This window comes from Coenobita brevimanus, chromosome 18, assembly GCF_032717465.1.
Source record: "Coenobita brevimanus isolate Jiangsu-jjx chromosome 18, ASM3271746v2, whole genome shotgun sequence".
In the NCBI taxonomy this organism is placed as follows: domain Eukaryota; kingdom Metazoa; phylum Arthropoda; class Malacostraca; order Decapoda; family Coenobitidae; genus Coenobita; species Coenobita brevimanus.
This window is the reverse complement of record NC_136971.1, coordinates 139,494-161,500: the sequence shown is the minus strand read 5'-3', so window position 1 is coordinate 161,500 and position 22,007 is coordinate 139,494. Positions and strand designations below refer to the sequence as shown.

Below are 22,007 nucleotides of genomic sequence, written 5' to 3'. Positions count from 1 at the left end.
ACTGACAACACAAAAACGGTATGTGGTAGTAACTGTGGATGATGATGACGAAGATGATGATGATGATATTAATAATAATAATAATAATAATAATAATCGACATAATCAATCTTTCAAGGTATCAAAAGCCCCAGTTCCTAAAATCACCAGCGCTCAAAAACAAAGAAAATTAAAACAAGGCTATCAACTCACGAGTGGCACTGCATCAGAATAGTTCATTATATTCGGTTTATTTTCCTCTGACAAGATCCCTAACCCTTTTCAGATCAAATGATAGACAAATGTAGTCAGATCAGAGGGTCTGTTATGCTAGTAACCAAGACGACTCATTCCTTCCTCGTAACTCAGGCACAGTGAATTTCATGCAACCACGTATTCGGCTGAGTGGCCCAGTTCCATCAGATGAAAACAAACAGATTATAGGATCTTTTATGAATACGACTCCTGTTGTGCATGGGGGAAGATAGGGGCTCCTTCCTCACTGTTGTAACCCTACCATTACACGCCTAAAGAAAGGATGGCCATTAATTCACGTGGCGTTTTGAATTATTGTTCACTTTTCACCCAAGGCCAGGTGTTCACAAAGGTTTGTATTGTGGGTGGTATAGGAATTACGGAAGGAGAGGTTATCTATTTGCCTGTCTGTCTATCTATCGCCATACTCTTTAAACCCGGAGGGGTGGATACAAGCGAATCGACTCCTTGTCACCCTGTCCTCCCCCGTCATGCTTCCACTGTATCTCTCGTACTCACATTCCTTTCCTCATATACCACCCCCTTTCATCCTCGGTCTCCTCCCTCCATCTCATTCATATGATGTCATCGCCAAAATCTCATTTTCCATCCACCATGTCTTCTCCCATTGGACTGCTAACGCTCCAATTCACCCCCCACCCCACCCTCGTATACCTCTACATCTCATCTCACCTCCCCCTCCCCCCTCTCCTTCACTCACATAAACTCTTTTAACCAATCTCTCATTCTTCATAACTCTCTACATGGCCAAACCATATTACGGTGCTTCCCTTAATACTAAGCAGCACATCCTCATCAACACCGCAACGCTCCTTCGCTTTCTCATTTGTCTGTGTGTCTGTCCACGTAATTCCATATGATCCACTCAAATAACTCATTACCTCTTCCCTCAGTTTTGACTTCTGTCCTTCCAACAAGGTCCAAGCTTCATTTCCATACGTTAAAATAGGGGTCACAATAATGTCACACAACGACTTTTTTACCTCCATGCCCACTTACCTATTCCTTATCACTGCTTTCATTGAACGAACACCTTTTCTTCCCTGCCGTACTCTTTCATGCACTTCCTCTAAATTTCCAGTCTTACGTATCACACTGAAGTTATTAATTTGCGATGTTTTTTCAGTCGTCTGGATATACTGTAATAAACACACACACACACACACACACACACACACACACACACACACACACACACACACACACATACGTGACAAACTAACTTAACAAGCGTTGAAACTAGGCATCCAAACAAGCAGTATAATATATTCTGACAGATAAATATACCTGACTTGTCCTTACCTAACCTAACTTGACCTATACCACCAGTAATCCGTTCGTTCTTCGCCAGCTTAGGGAAGGATTAATAATTCTGGTTTTCACTCTCCCTTGTAGGAAAAGGTCCTGTCTTCCAGTGGACCTAATATGGACTAACATAATAAGGCACAGAGAGTACAAAGGAAAGCAAACAGCAACATACCTATTGGTCCTTTCGAGGCTGTTTGTTATAGGATAGGTTATGGTAAACCTAACTAATCTGTTGACCAAAGACAAGGCTTAGCAACGAGAAATCATACCATTAAGATTGAATGTGTTGTTCAACGTACAGTTTCCTCAGTCTCCTTTCTCATTTCACCAACTCACCTATAAAGGAAACAAAAAATAAAAATCGTTTATAACTTCGTGCACAGAACACTAGTTATATTATATCCTGCAATTTAAGTGGCCTTCTGGGTTATATAAGAGCGTAACAAATATTATGGCAGCTATGATAAAAGCATTTGGAAGAGACTATAAGCACGCTGTCAGAAAAGGCTAGGGTGGAAGTGAGAGGCACTATACAGTATGTGTGGGTCTAACCGGATTGCTTTCGCTGATGACATGCAGATTATAAGGTAGTCCAGTTGAGAGAGAGAGAGAGAGAGAGAGAGAGAGAGAGAGAGAGAGAGAGAATTGTATGAGTGTAGATCTTGGGGGGCTGGAGGGTTAAATCCGACCTAAGACTGGGCAGGGGGGAATTGCCTATGAAATCATCCCCCCGTTACAATTCAAGTAATCCAGAGAAAATGGGAGGCGAAATCTACAGTTACCTTCAAAATACTTAAGGTCTTTACACTAAAAATGTATTTCTTTCAGATTATAAGGAACCTGAGACGAGAAAATAATAAAACATCATAAAATGTAAGTTGATCCGACATTGGAATCTAAGCCTTTATAACGAGCGCCAGTGGAATGATGCTGCACTGCTAGATTTGGCAACAGGTAACGAATTTTGCTATTTCTTTCTTCTTCACTTGCTTCCTATTTTGAAATATTGCCTACTTTGATATATTTTATTTACAAGCAGCTGTATCAGCTCATTTCCCTCAGTGGCGACCCTCTCTTCTCTCTACATTAAATAGTCATTAGTCTCAGAAGTCATCCCCCTTAGTAATCAGAATAAATCTACACCAATGTATCTGTCTGATCGATTAATCTATCGACAAATAGACATAGAGGTTTTACGTGCAGGTATCCAGCGCCATTTAGCAAAGAGACAGATACCTTTCTGATTCATGCCCTTAATGCAGAAAGCGGGTTATTCACAAAGCCTCACGTTCTGAAAAAAAAAGATACGGACAAAAACTGTAATCGCAAGTCTTAGTAATTGATACACGGACAGTATCAACCTCAAGAATGAACAGTGTGTGATATTCCTTTTATGGGTTACAACGAATTCACATAAAAGCTTTCGTTCGCTTAGTAGCACTGTAGGTATACACTTTTTAAATTACCATATTTCCATCTTGAATGCTGATTTGTAACACTTACTGATCAGTAGGATATAGTGCCAATCACAAAGATGTGTCAGTGAGAGGATGTAGAGCCGTAGCACTGTCTTTGTCTGATAGCCTAAATTGCCACCGTTCCATCTTGAATGTTGAGTTGTAACAATAAATTAACACTGGTATATAATGCTAGTCACGAATGAGTGCTATAGAAAGGATGTAGAGCCGTAATTTATCTTCTTATATCTTTTTACTCCAACTTCATCTTAAATTGCCATCTAACCATCTTGAATGCTCAGTTGTAACAATAGATTAACACTGGGATATGATGCTAGTCACAAAGCAGTGCTGTGGAGAGGACGTAGAGCCATAGCGTCGTCTATTTATCAATGAACTACGTGAGATACGCTGCAAAATGGTGACAAGCTAGGCCAAGTTATAGTACAAAGGGTATGGGTGGCGAGTTACAGACGATATACGGTGTTACGCGAGTTTTTCGGGTGGCTTCGGAGGTTATTTTAAAGTTAATTTTAGCGTTTTTTTTTTTAAAGCTATATCAGCACTAGTCCTTATTCTCAACCGTTATGGAGCCACATTTACTGACGATCTGGGACAATACTGAGGGAGACCAGTTTCAACCATAATATCCTCCAATATTCTCCCCGACGTGGAGCGTATGTTTTCACCCCTGTTTGTTTGTCTGTTTGTTAGCAGGATTACTCAGAAACTAAGAGAGAGATGTGGACCAAATTTGGTGGGTAGATAGCCCATGTTCCTGGGAACAATCGATTAACTTTTGGGACTGATGTTTGTTACCTTGCTTGAATGTTAGCAGGATTACTGAAAAGCTAAAAGAGAGAGTTTGACCAAATTTGGTGAGTAAATAGCCCATGTCCCAGGGAACAATCAGTTGACTCTGAGGACCCATCCGGATCGTATTACAGATTCTGGGTCCGGAAAACACTTTTCGCGAAACCCTAAGCACTGAAGAGAAAGCCTAACTCATTATGAACAGTGGTTTGGAAATTTCGTTGCCCTTGTTGGAGAGATGCGCTCCACTGAGTGCCCCACTAGTTGTACGTCTGTAATGGCTGAGATTTGGACCCATGTTAATATACCATTTATTAATCAATAACCTTTTTAATCTTACAGGCAAAAAAATTAGGAGAAAATTTCGTACAGCAGAAATCTTTCGTGCCAAACACCTTCATATGTCACCATTTCGAGACGAATACCCACCGCCCATACTCATTAGCGGGGTGTTTTTATGACGTGGGTGGGTTATATTGTACACACACACACACACACACACACACACACACACACACACACACGGGTCAACTCGAACTGTCTCCCTCTGTCTGCATTTCCTATGACCTCCAGTCTTTCAAAAGCAGTGTGTCCAGGCATCTCGAAATGAACGGATCTTGAACTTAGTACTCTGTTATCTTTTTAATTTTTCCTAGAGGGAACAATCTTGCGGGCTTATAGCCTGTGGGTCCGTCCTTCTTACATAAAAAAAAAAACACACACACACACACACAGCAGAAACAAATAAAACTCCAGCTTAGACGTCACTCGCCAGAGCAGTTTTCTCCTCAGTTCAGTTGCGTGTAAGTATTAAGAGTACAAGCGGAGACACACACACACACACACACACACACACACACACACACACACACACACACACACACACACACTCTCTCTCTCTCTCTCTCTCTCTCTCTCTCTCTGGTTAAAGCAGTCTTACAACATCAATATTATACTTTCTCTGTTTTTATATATATACTCATATATCAGTCACTACGTTCAACACTGTTCTTATTTCAGCTTCAACTTTCACTGGTCGTCTTTGTTTCACCGTTACCTACAGCTCTGATACAATGTTCTTTCTTTCAATTTAATTCACACACACACACACACACACACACACACACACACACACACACACACACACACACACACACACACACACACAATATTTGCACGCTGCACAAAATATAACACCTGCTCTTGTTCTGAGCTCTTTTGAGACACTGTCTATGATCGAATACGTTACTATAACCTAACACCAGCGTATGGGCCCGGGGCCAGGCTCCGTCCTAATACTCAAAGCCACAGTGACCGGTTACTTTTTTGTGTGACATTAACCCCTTCCGTCCAAAGACGACATCTATAATTTATTTTTACTCTACCCCGACAATTTCAGTCAGCTTAAAGTAGATTTGTCTGACTGAAGGCAGCTTTCTCTCCAACATTTCCCAGATTTTTACCTTCACGATGCAAGACATCATTCGATACCTTGACTAACTACCAAGCGGTTCTCAAGAAGCTGCTATTTCTCTCTCTCTCTCTCTCTCTCTCTCTCTCTCTCAACGATATTGCGGCCAAAAGTTAATGAAAACAATTCCTATCTCAGTCACAGTCTTAAAGATCATCCCAGTCATTAGAACCTTCTCTACCGGAATTATAATAGCCTAATACCCTGTTAGGTATAGTTATGTCAGTCATCACAGTGTGTGTGTGTGTGTGTGTGTGTGTGTGTGTGTGTGTGTGTGTGTGTGTGTGTGTGTGTGTGTGTGTGTGTGTGTGTGTGTGTGTGTGTGTGTGTGTGTGTGTGTGTGTGTGTGAGAGAGAGAGAGAGTAGGGAGAACGTTCACCCTTTGGTATGTTAATTATTCCCCGCCCTTTACCTTCCCTACCCCATACCTGTTGTTGTTGTTCTTGTTGCTGCTGTTGTTGTCATGGTCCCAAGTTCATCTGAAGCGTGAACCCAGTGGACTGCAGGCTTAAACTGTCCTCTTGCATTTTACCGCCCCACCTTTCGTGAGACAGTGAAGTACTCTGAAGGTCGTTTGTATAACTAAACAGTGGTAACTCCACGTCCATCAGAAACGTGAACCCGGTGAACTGCAGACCTAAGTTTCCCTTCTCTTGCAGTCCACCATCTTCCATTCGTGGGAGAGGGAGGGAGTTGAGGAATAACCGGGTAGCTCCACCGCCGGTTATATTGGTGCCACTACGGGAAGGTGCCTTCTCCAGTACGGCAATTATCGTAACGAAATTGTTTTTATTTACGCTTGCAACTGTACTGAAATCTGTTCACAGCAACAGGATTAGCACTAGAATATGGTACTAATCACGAAGAAGTGATGACATGTTGAGCCGTGGTATGTTCTTATTCTGCCATTTAGTTACGGAATATAAGCTACAAAAGAACATAAGAACATAAGAAGAGATTTAATTTCAGGAGATGTTCCAGGGGCGTGGAAGACCGCAAACGTAGTGCCCATCTTTAAAAAGGGTGATAAATCAGCTGCGTCGAATTATCGTCCGATAAGTCAAACGTCAATAGTAGGAAAAATGATAGAGTCAATTTTGGCAAATAAGATTTGAGAACACTTAGAAAGATTTAATCTTATAAACGAAAGTCAGCACGGATTCAGGCAAGGACGATCCTGCCTCACAAACTTCTTGTCATTCTACTCGGAGGTCTATGAGGCAGTAGACAGCGATAAAGCTTACGATGTTATTTATCTGGACTTTAGTAAAGCTTTTGATAGGGTCCCACACGAAAGGTTAGTTAGAAAGGTTCGAGCACACGGTATAGACGGCGATATCATAAAATGGATAGAATCCTGGCTGAAAGGACGAAAGCAGAGAGTATTAATAAATGGAACTAAGTCGGACTGGGGATTAGTAACTAGCGGTGTATACCAGGGTTCAGTACTCGGTCCCTTATTACGATATATAAATGATCTAGACTTAGGAGTCATTAGCAGCATCAGCAAATTTGCCAACGATACAAAAATAGGGCGTATCATTAACTCGATTGACGATTGCCATAACTTACAAAAAGACCTCGATACATTGTCCAAATGGTCTATAACTTGGCAAAGGGAATTTAACGTTGAAAAATGTAAAGTACTTAACGTAGGCAAGACCACTGGGGACACTAAATACAGCTTAGATAACAAAGAAATTAGCAAATCGGAATGCGAGAGGGATCTAGGAGTTATGGTTAGTAACGACCTTAAACCAAGGCAACAGTGTATTAATGCGAGAAATAAAGCAAATAGGGTCCTAGGATTTATTTCGAGAAGCGTGAGCAATAGATCATCAAAAGTAATATTGCAACTTTATCTAGCATTAGTAAGGCCACATTTAGACCACGCAGTACAATTTTGGTGTCCTTACTATAGAATGGATATCAATTCGTTAGAAAATGTACAGAGAAGAATGACAAAAATGATACATGACGTTCGGAACCTGTCATATGAAGACAGACTGAAAAGACTAAGTCTGCATTCGCTAGAGAGGCGTAGAGTAAGGGGAGACTTAATTGAGGTGTTTAAGTGGATGAAGGGTATAAATAAGGGAGATATTAGCAAGGTACTTAAAGTGAGCATACAGGATAGAACTAGAAGTAATGGTTTCAAACTAGAAAAAATCCGTTTCAATAAGGAAATAGGTAGAAATTGATTTGGTAATAGAGTAGTAGACGAATAGAATAAGCTACCTAGTAAAATAGTTGATGCCTATTCCATTGAGAGTTTCAAGCATAGGCTAGATAAGCATATGACAAATAAGGGGTGGGTATAGCAGAAAAAAAAAAATCTTTTAACCAATACTAATTCAAAATTTTCCCTTTTCAGGTTACACTATGATAGTCTCTATTCTCCTTTCACACTTTCCTGTAAATGTCCACGCCAGTTTTTCTATGCTGCGTGGTGTTCTTTCTGACTTTTTCCAGCCGGCATCAGCTGGAGGGTTTGGAGGGCGAGGGAGAGCCTTCTTCTTTGCTATCCTTATCTCATTCTAGAAGTTCAGTTACTCTTCTAGGAGCTGCCTAGCATGGGCCAACCGGCCTACTGCGGTTATCCTCTCTTCTTATGTTCTTAAGTTTATCTGATATTCTGCTTTCGGGTGTCTGTATTTATCCAAGTTTCACTAATCACGGCAATGTCTATTTTCTCTGTACAAATTAAAGCCCTCAGTTCATCCATTTTATTACGTCAACTCCGGCTGTTTGAGTAGTACACTTTCAGATTATTACGAGTAGTTATGCCTTTACCTTGGGATTTACTGTTTTTTATTTCATTACTAACTGGGAAACTCTTTTCTTTACTAATATAACAATTCTTTGTACTATCGCTTATCGCCCTTCTCTCATCGTTTGTTCTATCATCTATCATCGCTTGTTCTGTCATCTATCATCGCCTGCTCAATTTGAGGTGCCTGAGTGGATGTATCTACACTAATGGCTGAACTTTTGTTCTTAATTTTGTGAGTCTTGATGCACCTATCCAAACATGGTAATAATGATTTCTGAGTGTAGCTGCAAGGTTATAATTAATGAATTATGGAAACGATTTATGTCTGTTCTTGAAACCTTTTACTACGTTGGCTATTGACCATAGAACCAAATATACGCCTAGTGGTCTAGTGAGTTATGGTGTATAAGTGTACTGAGAGAGAGAGAGAGGGGGGGGAGGGAGTTGGGGCAGAGGGGGAGAGAGAGAAGGGGGCAGAGGTGAGAGCTCTCCTGTGCCTCCCTCCCTCCTTCCTTCCTTGCCTCTCCATTGCCTCCCCCCTGCCTCCCTCCTGCTCCCCCTCTCTCCCTCCCTGCCTCTCCATTTCCTCTTTCCCTTCATACCATTCCACTGGTTCCCTTCCTCCCTCTCTCCCTTCCTCCCAGCTTCTCCATTGCCTCCCTCCCTCCCCCTTCTCTGTGAGCGACATAGTGGAGGCAAAGGTGAGGGGGAGAGGGAATGGGAGAGGCAGAGGGTGAGGGAGAGAAAGGGAAAACAGAAAGGGAGATATGAGAGGGAGAGAGGGGGGGGAGGAGGAGAGGGAGAGAGGAGGGGAGGAGGAGAGGAAGGGAGATATGAGAGGGGGAGGGACGGGAAAGGAGAAGGGGTGGAGGGAGATATGGGAGGGACAGGAATGGGAGAGGAGGAGGGGTGGAGGGAGATATGGGAGGGGGAGGGATGAGAGAGGAGAAGGGGTGGAGGGAGGGGGGGGGTTGAAGCCTCAAACAGAACCCCTAATCATTTGTGTCTGGCGCTCCTCCATCCGGCCTTGGGTTCTATTCCAAGTGGCTTGGGAGACTTCGTAACGCTTTTTCCTTTGCTATTTATTCCGATTATCTTTTATTTCAGAACATCTTTTCCTCGCCTATCTATTCTTTACATTTTGACTTCGTGACACCATAACCTTAGCTCTATACTCCGCGTATTTCTTCCCTAGTTAATTATTCCACATTTTAATTTCGTAACACCTTTTCATAACCCTTTTTTCACACATTAATGTTCGCAACAACTTTCTCTTTGCAATTTCTCCTGATATTTTTTCGTGGTACATTTTCTTTACCAATTTATGCGCACGTTTCTTTCGTAACACCTCTTCCCTTAGCTATTTATTCTGCACATTTCTTTCGTAACACCTATTCCCTTAGCTATTTATTTTGCACATTTCTTTCGTAACACCTATTCCCTTAGCTATTTATTTTGCACATTTCTTTCGTAACACCTATTCCCTTAGCTATTTATTTTGCACATTTCTTTCGTAACACCTATTCCCTTAGCTATTTATTTTGCACATTCCTTTCGTAACACCTCTTCCCTTAGCTATTTATTCTGCACATTCCTTTCGTAACACCTCTTCCCTTAGCTATTTATTTTGCACATTTCTTTCGTAACACCTATTCCCTTAGCTATTTATTTTGCACATTTCTTTCGTAACACCTATTCCCTTAGCTATTTATTTTGCACATTTCTTTCGTAACACCTCTTCCCTTAGCTATTTATTTTGCACATTTCTTTCGTAACACCTCTTCCCTTAGCTATTTATTTTGCACATTTCTTTCGTAACACCTCTTCCCTTAGCTATTTATTCTGCACATTCCTTTCGTAACACCTCTTCCCTTAGCTATTTATTTTGCACATTTCTTTCGTAACACCTCTTCCCTTAGCTATTTATTTTGCACATTTCTTTCGTAACACCTCTTCCCTTAGCCGGTAAAAAAATGTAACACTTTTTCCTTACCTATTAAATGTTTTTTTTTTTTAATTCCTTAGCACCTTTTCCTCCATAATGCTTTCGGTACATTACACTTTATGTGTTGGGATTCACTGATTCCTGTGTAATCAAGAACACGGAGTCCGATAATATGAACCTGACCAAAGGGATGCACACCCTATAAAAAAAGAATTGGGACCCTTACTGCACGATACAATATACCACACCGCACGAAGGAATTTGAAGCCCCAGCTGAGTTCTGGTGCGTATCAGTGGTCATTGCCAGACGCATCAGCTCGTGGGGTCCCGATTCTTTTTTTATAGGGTGTACAAGTTAGATTAGTTCATCACAGAGAAAATACGTTGCCAAGTTAAGGTCACTTAGTTTAATCTCGTTCGTATATTTTTCTCCCGTTTTTATACAAGCACACGCCTGTAACGAACGGGATTTGTATAAGGGTATGTATGCATATGCCATTCTGTTTGAAAAGAATGGGCTGTACGTATTTTTGATAATATATTATATCTGTGTATATTTGTGCTCAGTTATATATGTTTATGTTTATATGTGCTTATGTACGTAGGTATGAAGCTGAGTTCATATACAATATACGTCAGAGTACTTTTTTTTTACATGGGTCAGTGTTCATATTTCTATAGTTCAAATGCATTTGTATAATGACATTGATTATATGTGGAGTCATTCATTAAGCATGACTCTGTAACTGAGCAGATTAATTCGCAAACCTGAGAGAGAGAGAGAGAGAGAGAGAGAGAGAGAGAGAGAGAGAGAAAGAGAGAGAGAAACCTGGGTAGGTCACTAGGCCTATGCTTGATAATCCTCTTCCCACACCCATAATTATAATCCTTTATGAACTTAATGCTACAACTCTCCAGTTATGCTTACAGTAAGGTATATAATTCATTGTTATTCATAAATATGTATATCAAGAATTATGTTTTATGGATGCAATATTTATTTTAATACTGTATTTATTTAGCTAGAAACAAGGATGTAAGTTTAGAACAGCAGATTCTGTCAGCGACTTAGTAAGATCCTTTGGGACTTTCCCCCTCCTACTTTCTGTATAAAAAAATGACAAGTGTTCTCTCTCTCTCTCTCTCTCTCTCTCTCTCTCTCTCTGTGTGTGTGTGTGTGTGTGTGTGTGTGTGTGTGTGTGTGTGTGTGTGTTATTTGATTTACATATTTACTTACATTTCTGTATTTAGTTATATACGAAACGACATTAAACACAAAAGACGTCAGATGATTCAAGGACTCAAGTTATGTAGATAAATGTCTCGCCAGCGTACACTCTTATTTGCTGTATATTTTAAGCCAGGTTAAAAATGCAGTCTTTAGTGTTTTTGTGGAATAGATAAAAGTACCAGTGACTCGGGGAGTTGGACAGACGTGGATGGAAGCAGATGGATGTAGATAATTGTGGATATGGCGAGATTTTTCGTACTAAAGGGGTTTGATGTACTCCAAATTAACACACCTGCAAAATGACATCTTTCCTGTGTTTGGTAAACAGTAAGGATTAATTTGTAAAAAGGCGTTTCTGTATACAAGGGTGGAGAGAGAGAGAGAGAGAGACAGACAGACAGACAGACAGACAAACGGACAGACAGACAGACACACGGACAGACAGACAGGCAGGCATACCAACAGACAGACAGACTGACTCAGACAGACGGGCACTCAGACTGACAGATATGCAGAGAGAGAGAGAGAAAGAGAGAGAGAGGGGGGGGAGGGGGGAGGTCAGGCGAGTTGATCTCTAACTCTCGGGCAGCCTGTGTCTCATTGGTCCTCATAGTTAATTTGCATCCGCCATCATGCGAGCGTTCAGGCCCAGCGTTCCTGTCCTAGACTCTCTCTCTCTCTCTCTCTCTCTCTCTCTCTCTCTCTCTCTCTCTCTCTCTCACACACACACACACACACACACACACACACACACACGCATCAGTGAAGATAAACGAGGAGTGAGTGTGGTTCCCGCATTCGCTTCTGGACACAATCACCCACAATCTAGGTAAAATAATGGACAAAAGTTCCATTGGTATCCATTCTCTCTCTCTCTCTCTCTCTCTCTCTCTCTCTCTCTCGTTTTTCTTGCCAATTTCTCTTTAACACAGTTATTCTGCATACTACATACGGTTGACTCTTCATTTTTTTATAGAGAATACGGTAGGGAACAAGGGTTCGAGTGCTACTCCATGACCAAAACGATTTACTTCACTAGATGATAAACAAGTAACTAAGTCTAGTGGATTAAGGCACTCCGACAGGATGGAGCACGCAAGGGCTTCGATCAAAGGGGTGGCTGGGTTCTATCGTTCATATACAGGTATGCCACTCGGGGATAAGTGGGGCTGGTCACCTTCCCCTTAATTGTCTGGAGTGAGTAGCCTAATATAGCCCCAGACCCCTACGCTCCTGAGGGGGCAAAAAAGAATACGATAATGGATAGATGAACAAGTCTCCATACTATGCTCTGTTCACATTGACTTGGTACAAAATTGCCCTATTTTCATCTTGAATGCTGGGTGCTTTGGAAAGGATGTATAGCCACTGTACTGTTATTCCACTTTGTTTTTCACGACGTGTAATCTTAGTTTAGGTCATGTGCGTTCGTCCGCCAGTCCGTCCGATAGCTCGTTATGTCCATTCCACGCTGTATCTCAGTAATCATCTGTTGAAATGTTCTCTTATTTTGTATGAATGTAGGGCCATATAGGAGGCTGATGCCCGTCTTTTCGAAATTTTGAAAAAATCCAGGATGGTCAAATTATGACAAATTTTATATATTTGAAACTTTAAATCCTTTATATCTCCATTACGGTACTTCAACAAACAGGTTTAGAGGTTGTAACGAAGTGGATTATAGTCTCTCTGAGAGAGGCTGGTTTCATTCTGCTGTCATGCTATGGGACACAAAAATGCAAAACGACAAAAATCTCGGCCTAGTTAAAGCCAATGAACAACAGGTGCCGATGAGGGACGCCTTCACGAGATGGCACCGGTATAACTGGGCAGCTCCACTGACCAGTTATACATATGACTACCTTTCTGTCTATCTGTTTATTCCCCAATCTATTTATTTAGTTTCTCTCTCTTTCTCTCTCTCTCTCTCTCTCTCTCTCTCTCTCTCTCTCTCTCTTCCCAAACAAGGCATCAAAGAAATTAATCATTCATTATCACTAAACACGATCACACACAGCCAGCTTAATTAACTAACTCGCCCAGTAATGAGAAAGGTGGAAAAACAACTCTCAGTGCGGTGCTGACGCCTTAACCCGGTGGCACAAGTATATACAGACGGGGGAACTGTCCTGTTTACATCTGCATAAGTGGGCAGTTCCTCCGCCCGCTCATACTGATGCCACTACGTGAAGGCATTTCTCTCCAGCATCCACGTCGTAGGTTCCTCTGTTATGCTAATGAACTGGTGTCTCAGGCCGTATCCTTCGCTTCACTGTATTGCCTGTAATGTGCAAAATAAACCGCTACGGAAGAGCTGCTACCATGCCTTCTGTGCCACCCAGAATAACATTCCGGTATATCAGTAATTTATTTATTTCATTTATTTATTTTTTTACCCCATCAAGAACGCAGAGGCTTGGAGCCAGGCTACTTAGTCCCGGCTACGGGTGGCCAGCCTCGCTCGCCCCTGAATGGGATTATGTGAGCAACAAACCCCAACTACCTCTCGGACATAAACCATTAAGGGGTCCATCCGGTTGGAGTGTCTTAAAACACTAGATCAACAAATTTCAAGAGACCCAATTTATTGCACTGGCCATAATATGCAAAATAAATCACCAAGGACTAGGTGTTAGGAAGCCTCCTAAGACTTCGAGAACACGGACTTCAGTGGCACAGAAGGGTTAGTGGTACTTCTTCCTCAGCGATTTATGCTGCACAACAAGCCTTAATATTCTCTTATATGTTCTTTATATATATGCATTAAGGTCAACACGGTGTGTATCAGTAACAAACAAAAGGCTACCGAGATGTAATGTACAAAATAAATCGCCAAAGAGAAGGAATTACGATGCCTCTTGTGCCCGTAAGTACCGGCATTTGCCTCTCGCAAGCCTTTCTAATGTGCTAATGAAGTGGTGTCCTCTGCTGCGTCCTTCGCTTTATTGTATTACTCATAACTATTAGTTCGCTCAAACCTCAAAATATCTCCGACTCTCTTGAACTGAGACGCAACTCATTAGCAATTTCCCCCTTGCGATGCCGGCCGCATTCTAGCTGGCACAGGAGGCTTCGTAGCAACTCCTCCTTAGAGAGTTTTTAAAGCAGATTGCGCTAAACATTTTCTTACCTGCTGTCTGCCTTTTTTTTTTTTTTCGATTAACACTGACAGTTTCCATCAGTGAAATACAAGAAGTGCCGTACGCTTGGTGGGTTGGAGGCTTCCTAACACTTCTTAGCGATTTGCTTTGCATATCGAACCTCAATATCCTAGTCTATGCAACTGCTTACAACGACTTTATTCCAGGTGGCATTGGATGTGTCGTAGCATTTTCTTTAGCGACCTATTTTACACATTACAAATTTACATATTACGTCTGACCTGCTATTTGCTAGGGACCTTTGTCAGTAACCAAGGAGGCTCACTTCTACTTCATTTCCGTATTTTCTCGTGTTTTCCTTTTTCGTATTTGTAGATCCAACCCCTCTCCCCATTTACAGGTATAGAATGATAATGATGATGATGATGATTAAGGGAACAACTGATCCTCTTATACAGTAGTGTGTGCCAGCCTTGGAAAGAAATGTCATATATATATATATATATATATATATATATATATATATATATATATATATATATATATATATATATTAGAGAGAGAGAGAGAGAGAGAAACCCACTGGTAGGAAGACAGCTAGGGAAAAATGACAAGACAGAGATAAACAAAACAAAAAAATAAATAAACAGACTGAAACAAACGCACGCAAGCGAGAGCAGACAACCAGGTAGCGTTTGGTCACTTGTTGAGTTTGGTAAGATGTGTGTGTGTGTGTGTGTGTGTGTGTGTGTGTGTGTGTGTGTGTGTGTGTGTGTGTGTGTGTGTGTGTGTGTGTGTGTGTGTGTGTGTGTGTGAATCTCTCTCTCTCTCTCGCTGCCCTCGGGAACTCAGCGTACTTATGCATCATCATCATCATCGCCATCATCATTACCGGAATATTTCCTCTCACCTCAGTTTTATTACACATAACTGTACCGCCCGGGTCTTTGCTGGTGGAGAGGGCGCCTTCACGCAGTGGCATCGATGTAATGGGCCGGCGATATTTCTAAGTATTTTTTCGCCGTTATGATAATGACATACTGTACATTTACATGATCCCATAGTTCAAAGTTATAAACGGTAATGGTATTTGGGATCTTTGTTTTGAACAGAAGCCGATGTTATCTGGTTACTAATCCACCAGAATTTTATAGAATTCTATAGAATACAGTAAAATCTAATTGGTGGTAGGCTACATGAATTAAAAAAAACTGCTACAGATTCTGACCTTATTTTGCATTTAATTAAATGTATATTCACCTGGAACTTGAGGTGACATGATGATCACTCTACTCCTGTCAATTTCGTGACGTCAGTTTGGCGTCATCATCGTGCGTACGTTCCAAACTCGCCTGCTTTTCGCTACTATACATCCCGGAGTAGACCTCACATCAACCGAGAGAGAAAAAGATACAGGATATTGACCAAACTACTTCCCTTGGTGGCACCGCGCAGTGAGTCCCGAGAGATTTCTTTTTCTTTTTTTTTTTTTAAGAAAACTTCAGGTTATTCCGGAGCTAAATTTGAGCTAAAAATACTATATCAGCACGGGTCCAATTCTCAACTGTTTTGGAGGTACTATCGCGGAGGAGGGATCTGATGATATCCTAAATAATAATTAAAGCTCATGATGTTCTGAGGCAATTTATGTTAATATCTGAATATACTCCTACACATGTGAACAGTACTGAGTAGAAAATGTCAAGCCAGTGATATACTATATACACCATCCTTAAGAAGCCAACTGAATCAACGTAGGATAGAATCATCTAGGGATTTTTCAGTTGTTATCGTCAGTAGCGTCAGACCGTTTGGCGTGAAGTGTGCACTGATACTTTTTTGATCCAGTGTACAGTCGGAACAGTAAACCCTGACCAAACTCCTCGTCTGCTAGTAGATACGACATCATTGTCCTGAATGTAGCCCTCCCTTCCCCTGTATTAAATGTGCATTAACCTCTAATCCCTCCCTCTGTCTCTCTCTCTCACTTACATTCTCTCACCTTGCCCTCGCCATTTCATTTTAAAGAAAAAAAAAAGGTGTAAGAAATACAAAATGAATGATGATGACACACACACACACACACACACACACACACACACACAGTGGTAACGCTCTCGCCTGCCAACTGGTGGACGGGAGTTCGCGCCTCGCTCAGGTTGCGAAAAGTTTCACTGACGAAGTGGGCGGTTACTGTCCCCCTTGAGCAAGGGGATGGGTGTGTGCGTGTGTGAAGGTCACAGCCTTGCCCTTAGATCGGAGTATATGAGCTTTCAGCTCCCTTCCGGGAGGGTAAAAGCTGACGATCACGACCATCAAGTGATCCTGACCGACCCGGTGAATTACACACACACACACACACACACACACACACACACACCGGTGAATCTACGGAATCCCCATATACCGATAGCATTATTCTATAAATTTACCCCCTCACCCCCCCCCAAAAAAAAAAAAGATTTCCAATTTACCTTTGGCCATTTGGGGTTGAGTTCGCGTGCCTTGGTTGCATCCTGCAGGGCGTGTGCGAACTTTGCCAGCTTGATGTGGGCAGCGGATCGGTTTGAGTAGAGGATGTGGTTGTGGGGGTCGAGGGCGATGGCTTCCGTGTAGAGTGCCACTGCTGTTTCGAAGTCCCCATTTTGGCAGGCCGCGTTCGATTGGCGCACCTTCTCCAGAAAGAGCGCCTTTGAGCCTCCGCCCTCTCCTTCGCCATCACCCTCCAACTGTGAGACAGAAAAAACATCACGTTCTTAACAGCAGTAGTAGTAACAGTAGTAGCATCAGAATTAGCTTTAAAACACTCAAGTCCCCATTTTGGCAGGTTGCCTTCAACTGCACACCTCCAGAAAAAGCGCCGCAGAGTTCCTTCCTTCTCCTTCGCCATCACCATCCAGCTGTGAGAAATGGATGAAAATATGCCCATTATTCTCGATATTATGAATAGTAACAGTCATAATAATAGCAGTAGTAGTACAGAGGCGTGGAAGAGAGACGGAAGAGAGAGTTATAGGTAGAGAGGAAGAGAGAGTTATATGTAGAGAGGAAGAGAGAGTAAGAAGAGAGGGGATGAGGAATTTGGGAGGAATTTGAGTGTAAAGTGGAGGGACTGTAAGCAAATGTTCTGGAAAGAGGTAAAGAGAGTTAGACATGGTGCCAAAGAAGTTAGTGGGGTAGTGAAAAATAAAAATGGTAGACTACTAGTGGAGAAGGAAGAAAGAGTGAGCAGATGGGGAGAACACTTCAATGAATAGTTGAACATAGAGAATGAAAGTAATGTAAGTATAAGTGGCTGGGGAATGGCTGGGAGAAGGAAGGATGTGAGAAGAGAGGAAGAAATCAGTAGGATGGAAGTTGTGGAAGCAATGAAGAAAGTTAAAATAGGGAAAGCCCCAGGAATTGATGGAGTGTGTGGTGAAATGCTGAAGCATGGGGGAGAGATATTAATAGAATGGATGTGGAAAATGTGCAGATTGGCCCGGGAGGAAGGTAGAGTCCCGGAGGATTGAAGTCAGGTATAATTGTTCTCCTGTACAAAGGAAAAAGGGAAAAAGAAGTGTGTGGTAATCATTGGGGCAATTACCTTCTTAGTGTAAAAGGAAAAGTATATGGTAGGATACTTATTGACAGAGTCAGGGAAATAACAGAGGAATTAGTTGGAGAAGAACAGGGAGGATTTAGGAAGGGAAAAGATTGTGTGGATCAGATATTCATTCTTAGATCTTTAGTGGAAAACTTTCTAGAGAAGGGAAAGAAGTTGTATGCAGCCTTCGTGGATTTGGAGAAAGCATATGACAGGGTGGACAGACAAGGTTTGTGGAAAGTATTAAGAACATATGGAGCAGATGGGAAGTTGTTGAAGGCCGTGAAGAGTATGTATGAGGGTGCTAAGGCTACAGTGCATGTGGATGGTGAACTGAGTGAATTTTTCTATCTGAATATTGGATTGAAACAAGGATGTGCCATATCTCCATGATTGTTCAGTCTGTATATGGATGAAGTTATAAAAGAGATACAAGGTAGGGTAGTGGATGCTGGAGTGGCCCTAGTAAGAGAGGGCAGTGTTTGGAAACTACATGTACTGTTGTTTGCAGATGACACTGTGTTGTTAAGTAAAGACGAAGGGGAGCTGCAAGGCTTAGTGGATGAGTTTGGGAGAGTGTGTAAGAAACGGAATCTAAAGGTGAATGTAGGGAAGAGTAAATTGATGGTCTTTGAGAGAAGTGAAGTCAGGGAATGTACAGTGAGATTGGATGGGGAGGAAATCGAGAATGTGAGTACCTTTAAGTACTTAGGTAGTGTGATGAGTAAGGATTGAAGTTTAGGGGTTGAAGTGCCTGAAAGGGTGCAGCAGGGAAGAAAGGTTGCTGGTTCATTGAAAGCAATGATAAGAAACGGGGAAGTGAGCATGGAAGTGAAAAAGCTACTACATGACAGTATTGTGATACCAATTCTTACGTATGGAAATGAAGCTTGGACCTTGTTGGAGGGCCAGAAGTCAAGAGTGAGAGCAATGGAAATGTGTTATCTGAGAGAAGCATGTGGAGTCACATGGAGAGACAGGCTGACAAATGAGGAAGTGGAGGAATGTTGTGGTGTGGATGTGATAGGAAGCGTTAGGAGAAACACATTAAGGTGGTTTGGCCATGTGGAGAGGATGGAGAGTGAGAGACTGACGAGGAGAGTGTATGTGAGTGAGATGGAGGGAGGGAGAAGGAGGGGGAGGCCGAGGATGATATTGAGGGATGGAGTGGAGAAGTATATGAGAGATGGGGGTGTGAGCTGGCAGAAGGGCAGTGAAATGACGGGGGACAGGGCGAAATAGAGGCGATTTGTTTGTGGCCACCCTTTGCGGGATTAAGGCGTCTAGCGACAGACAGATAGATAGTAGTAGTACCCTATTTTTGCAGACCACGTTAGACTGGGACATTTTCTCCAGAAAGAGTGCTCTCAAGCCCCATTCCTCTCTCACCATCACCCTTCAACAAAGTGTGTGTGTGTGTGTGTGTGTGTGTGTGTGTGTGTGTGTGTGTGTGTGTGTGTGTGTGTGTGTGTGTGTGCCACTGAATTACGGGAAACAGTCCGTCAGAAGGCGAAAAACCTCCGTCAAGTTAAAGTGGATGAACTTGGGAAAGATAATGACTTAAAAATGCCTATCTATCCCCCGTCCCCATTTTTTCTCTTATATTTTTCCTTAACTTTTACTTTCTCTGTCACTTTCCAACCTTTCTAAGTCATTCTCTGTGTGTGTGTGTGTGTGTGTGTGTGTGTGTGTGTGTGTGTGTGTGTGTGTGTGTGTGTATCCCTGCGGACATCGCTAACCACAGACATCGAAAAGGAAATTCTTCTTACCAAACCCAGAAAAGGTCAGCAATGTAAAATGCCTCCCTTAAACGATACCTTCCTTTCCTTCCCGCTTCCTCTCCATTCCTTCCACTTCCCCCCTCCATTTCCTCCCCCCTTTCCCTCTTTCCTCCGTTCCTTCTCTCTCTCTCTCTCTCTCTCTCTCTCTCTCTCTCTCTCTCTCTGTTTCTTTTTCCTTCACTTCTGAGCACCAGATATATAAAATGGTATGGGGAGGAGGAAAAAGAGGAAAGGGGAGGGAAGGGAAGAAGGGAAGTACGGAAATGAAGAGGAGGGGGGAAAGGGGGATGGGAGGGAAGAAGAGAAGTAGGAGAGAAAGGGGGGCAGAGGGAAGAAAGGGAGAGAAGTGTAGAAAGGGAGGGGAGGGGCGGGAAGGAGAGGGGTAGAAGTGATGAGGGGGATGGGAAGAGGAGAGGGTAGAAGGGAGACAGTGAGAATAGAGGAAGCGAAGGTAGAGGAGAAAAAAGGTGGAAGAGGAGAGAGTAGGGAGGAGACGATGGGAGACGTAAGGAGCACAAAGGAGCACAAAGGAAGGCAAACATGAAGAAGCCTATTGATACTTTCACGGCTGTTTATTTATAGGGTAGGCTATAACTAACGCAACTATTCTGTGAGTTAAAGACAAGGAAGGAAGGAAGAAGATGAGAGCGGATGGGGAGAGGGATGAATGGCAAGGGGAAGAAGTGAGGAGGAGGGAGTGAGAGGGAACAAGAAGAGCTGGAGCAGGAGAGAGGAGTGCGAGGAGGGAGGGTGAGGGGGGAATGGTAGGTAGAGGGCACCGCGTTAGTCCAGCATTCCAGTAGACATTCCATTGCGCACGGGTAGCATCCCATACCACCAAAAACTGTGGTAGAGGCCTGAGAGCGAGAGAGAGAGAGAGAGAGAGAGAGAGAGAGAAATGGCGAAAAACTGAAAAAGCGTTTGGAAGGAAGAGAGAAAAGAAGGAAATACAGCAGCTCTTCACACTCGGATGTGGAGAGGCAGTAATATATTATATAAGATGCAAAATAAACAGGGTTGGCAAAACCCCCACTTTATTTGAAAAAGCTCAACCCACCCGCTTTTTTCTCGGATTTTTTTTTTTTACAAAATAACCAGAAAAAAACAGGCAAAGGTTTTTTTTTTCCGAGTGTACCGTAAAACAAATAAAATAATATTGTTTATACCTAATTACGGACAGCCCAATTAAATTATAATTTTACACAATGAGAATTTTACATAACGAGTTGCCTGAGGGGATGATTATGTTTTGACCCCGGGGCTGTCCGCTACACTGTAAGACAAGTTTCAGCATGACAGCACACCTTATAAGTTGACAGAGAGATCAATGTACACTACGCAATGGCAGGAGAAGGATTCATTTCCTTTGCTTCTACAGCTTTCTTTGGTAATTTTACACGTACAGTACATTTCCGATTCTTCTTACAAGTGAAAAATCACCTCCATAAGTGATTGTAGCCAACAATTATCTTAACAGTCTTGGGGGAACAAATCTAAGTCTGTCAAATGGACATATATTCAAAAAGTAGCAGTGTTTATAATAAATTCCTTTATTGAGATTAGGTAATAATGTGAGACAACCTAATCTGGCAATTATAACCTAATCTGGCATAGGTCTAAGCCAACTTAAGTACTGATCATATAACAAATTTACCCTAATCGTTACTAAGCAAAAACCATGTCTAACAAAAACAAACTTACTGATAATCCTAAAAGATGACAACATTAGCTAATGTTGGATATGAAGTTTACGTTCACCGGATAATTGCCTGAGGAAATTTATCTTTAATTTAAACTATGATATTAAAATTTGTTTTCCCCAACCTTAAGTACAGTTATTCAAGTTTACATTTTCTTATGTTACACTGAATTTATGTGATTAAATATAGTATTTCGAAAAAAAAAGAAGTGAAGTTGGTAAAATAGTTTTTTTTTTTTTAATGTGCGTTTTATTGAAAACATCCAGCTGGGCAAAACGGGGTCACCCACTTTGGTGCCAACTCTGAAAATAAATCGGTAAGGAAGAGATGCTCGAATGACTCCAGAGCTGACAAGAATATATTTGTAGGCCTTTTTCTTTATCCATATGGCACCAAAGACTTCACAATTAAGCGACTGGGTATCTGGGTCAAAACACAGCAATAGCAATAGTTCGTTCACTTTAACTTAACCCTGATTGTTGTCCCTTTCCAGCGTATTTCACGTTCAGTGGCAGAATAAAAAGCTACTACCTACAAATTTCCCATAGCATTTCTTCGAGACTAGTGTCATATTCTAGTAATAATT

The 22,007-nt window shown here is 41.9% G+C and overlaps 1 protein-coding gene across 1 annotated transcript in view; it reads right to left on the bottom strand.

Annotated features, from left to right (window-relative positions):
• The window catches only part of LOC145391342 (tetratricopeptide repeat protein 28), a 201,905-nt gene that overhangs the window by 161,685 nt on the left and 18,213 nt on the right, over positions 1 to 22,007 (bottom strand). Inside the window, exon 2 of the mRNA XM_080265941.1 lies at positions 16,829 to 17,083. Within this exon, the coding sequence (XP_080122067.1) occupies positions 16,829 to 17,083 (255 nt within the window). The remainder of the gene's footprint in view (positions 1 to 16,828; positions 17,084 to 22,007) is intronic.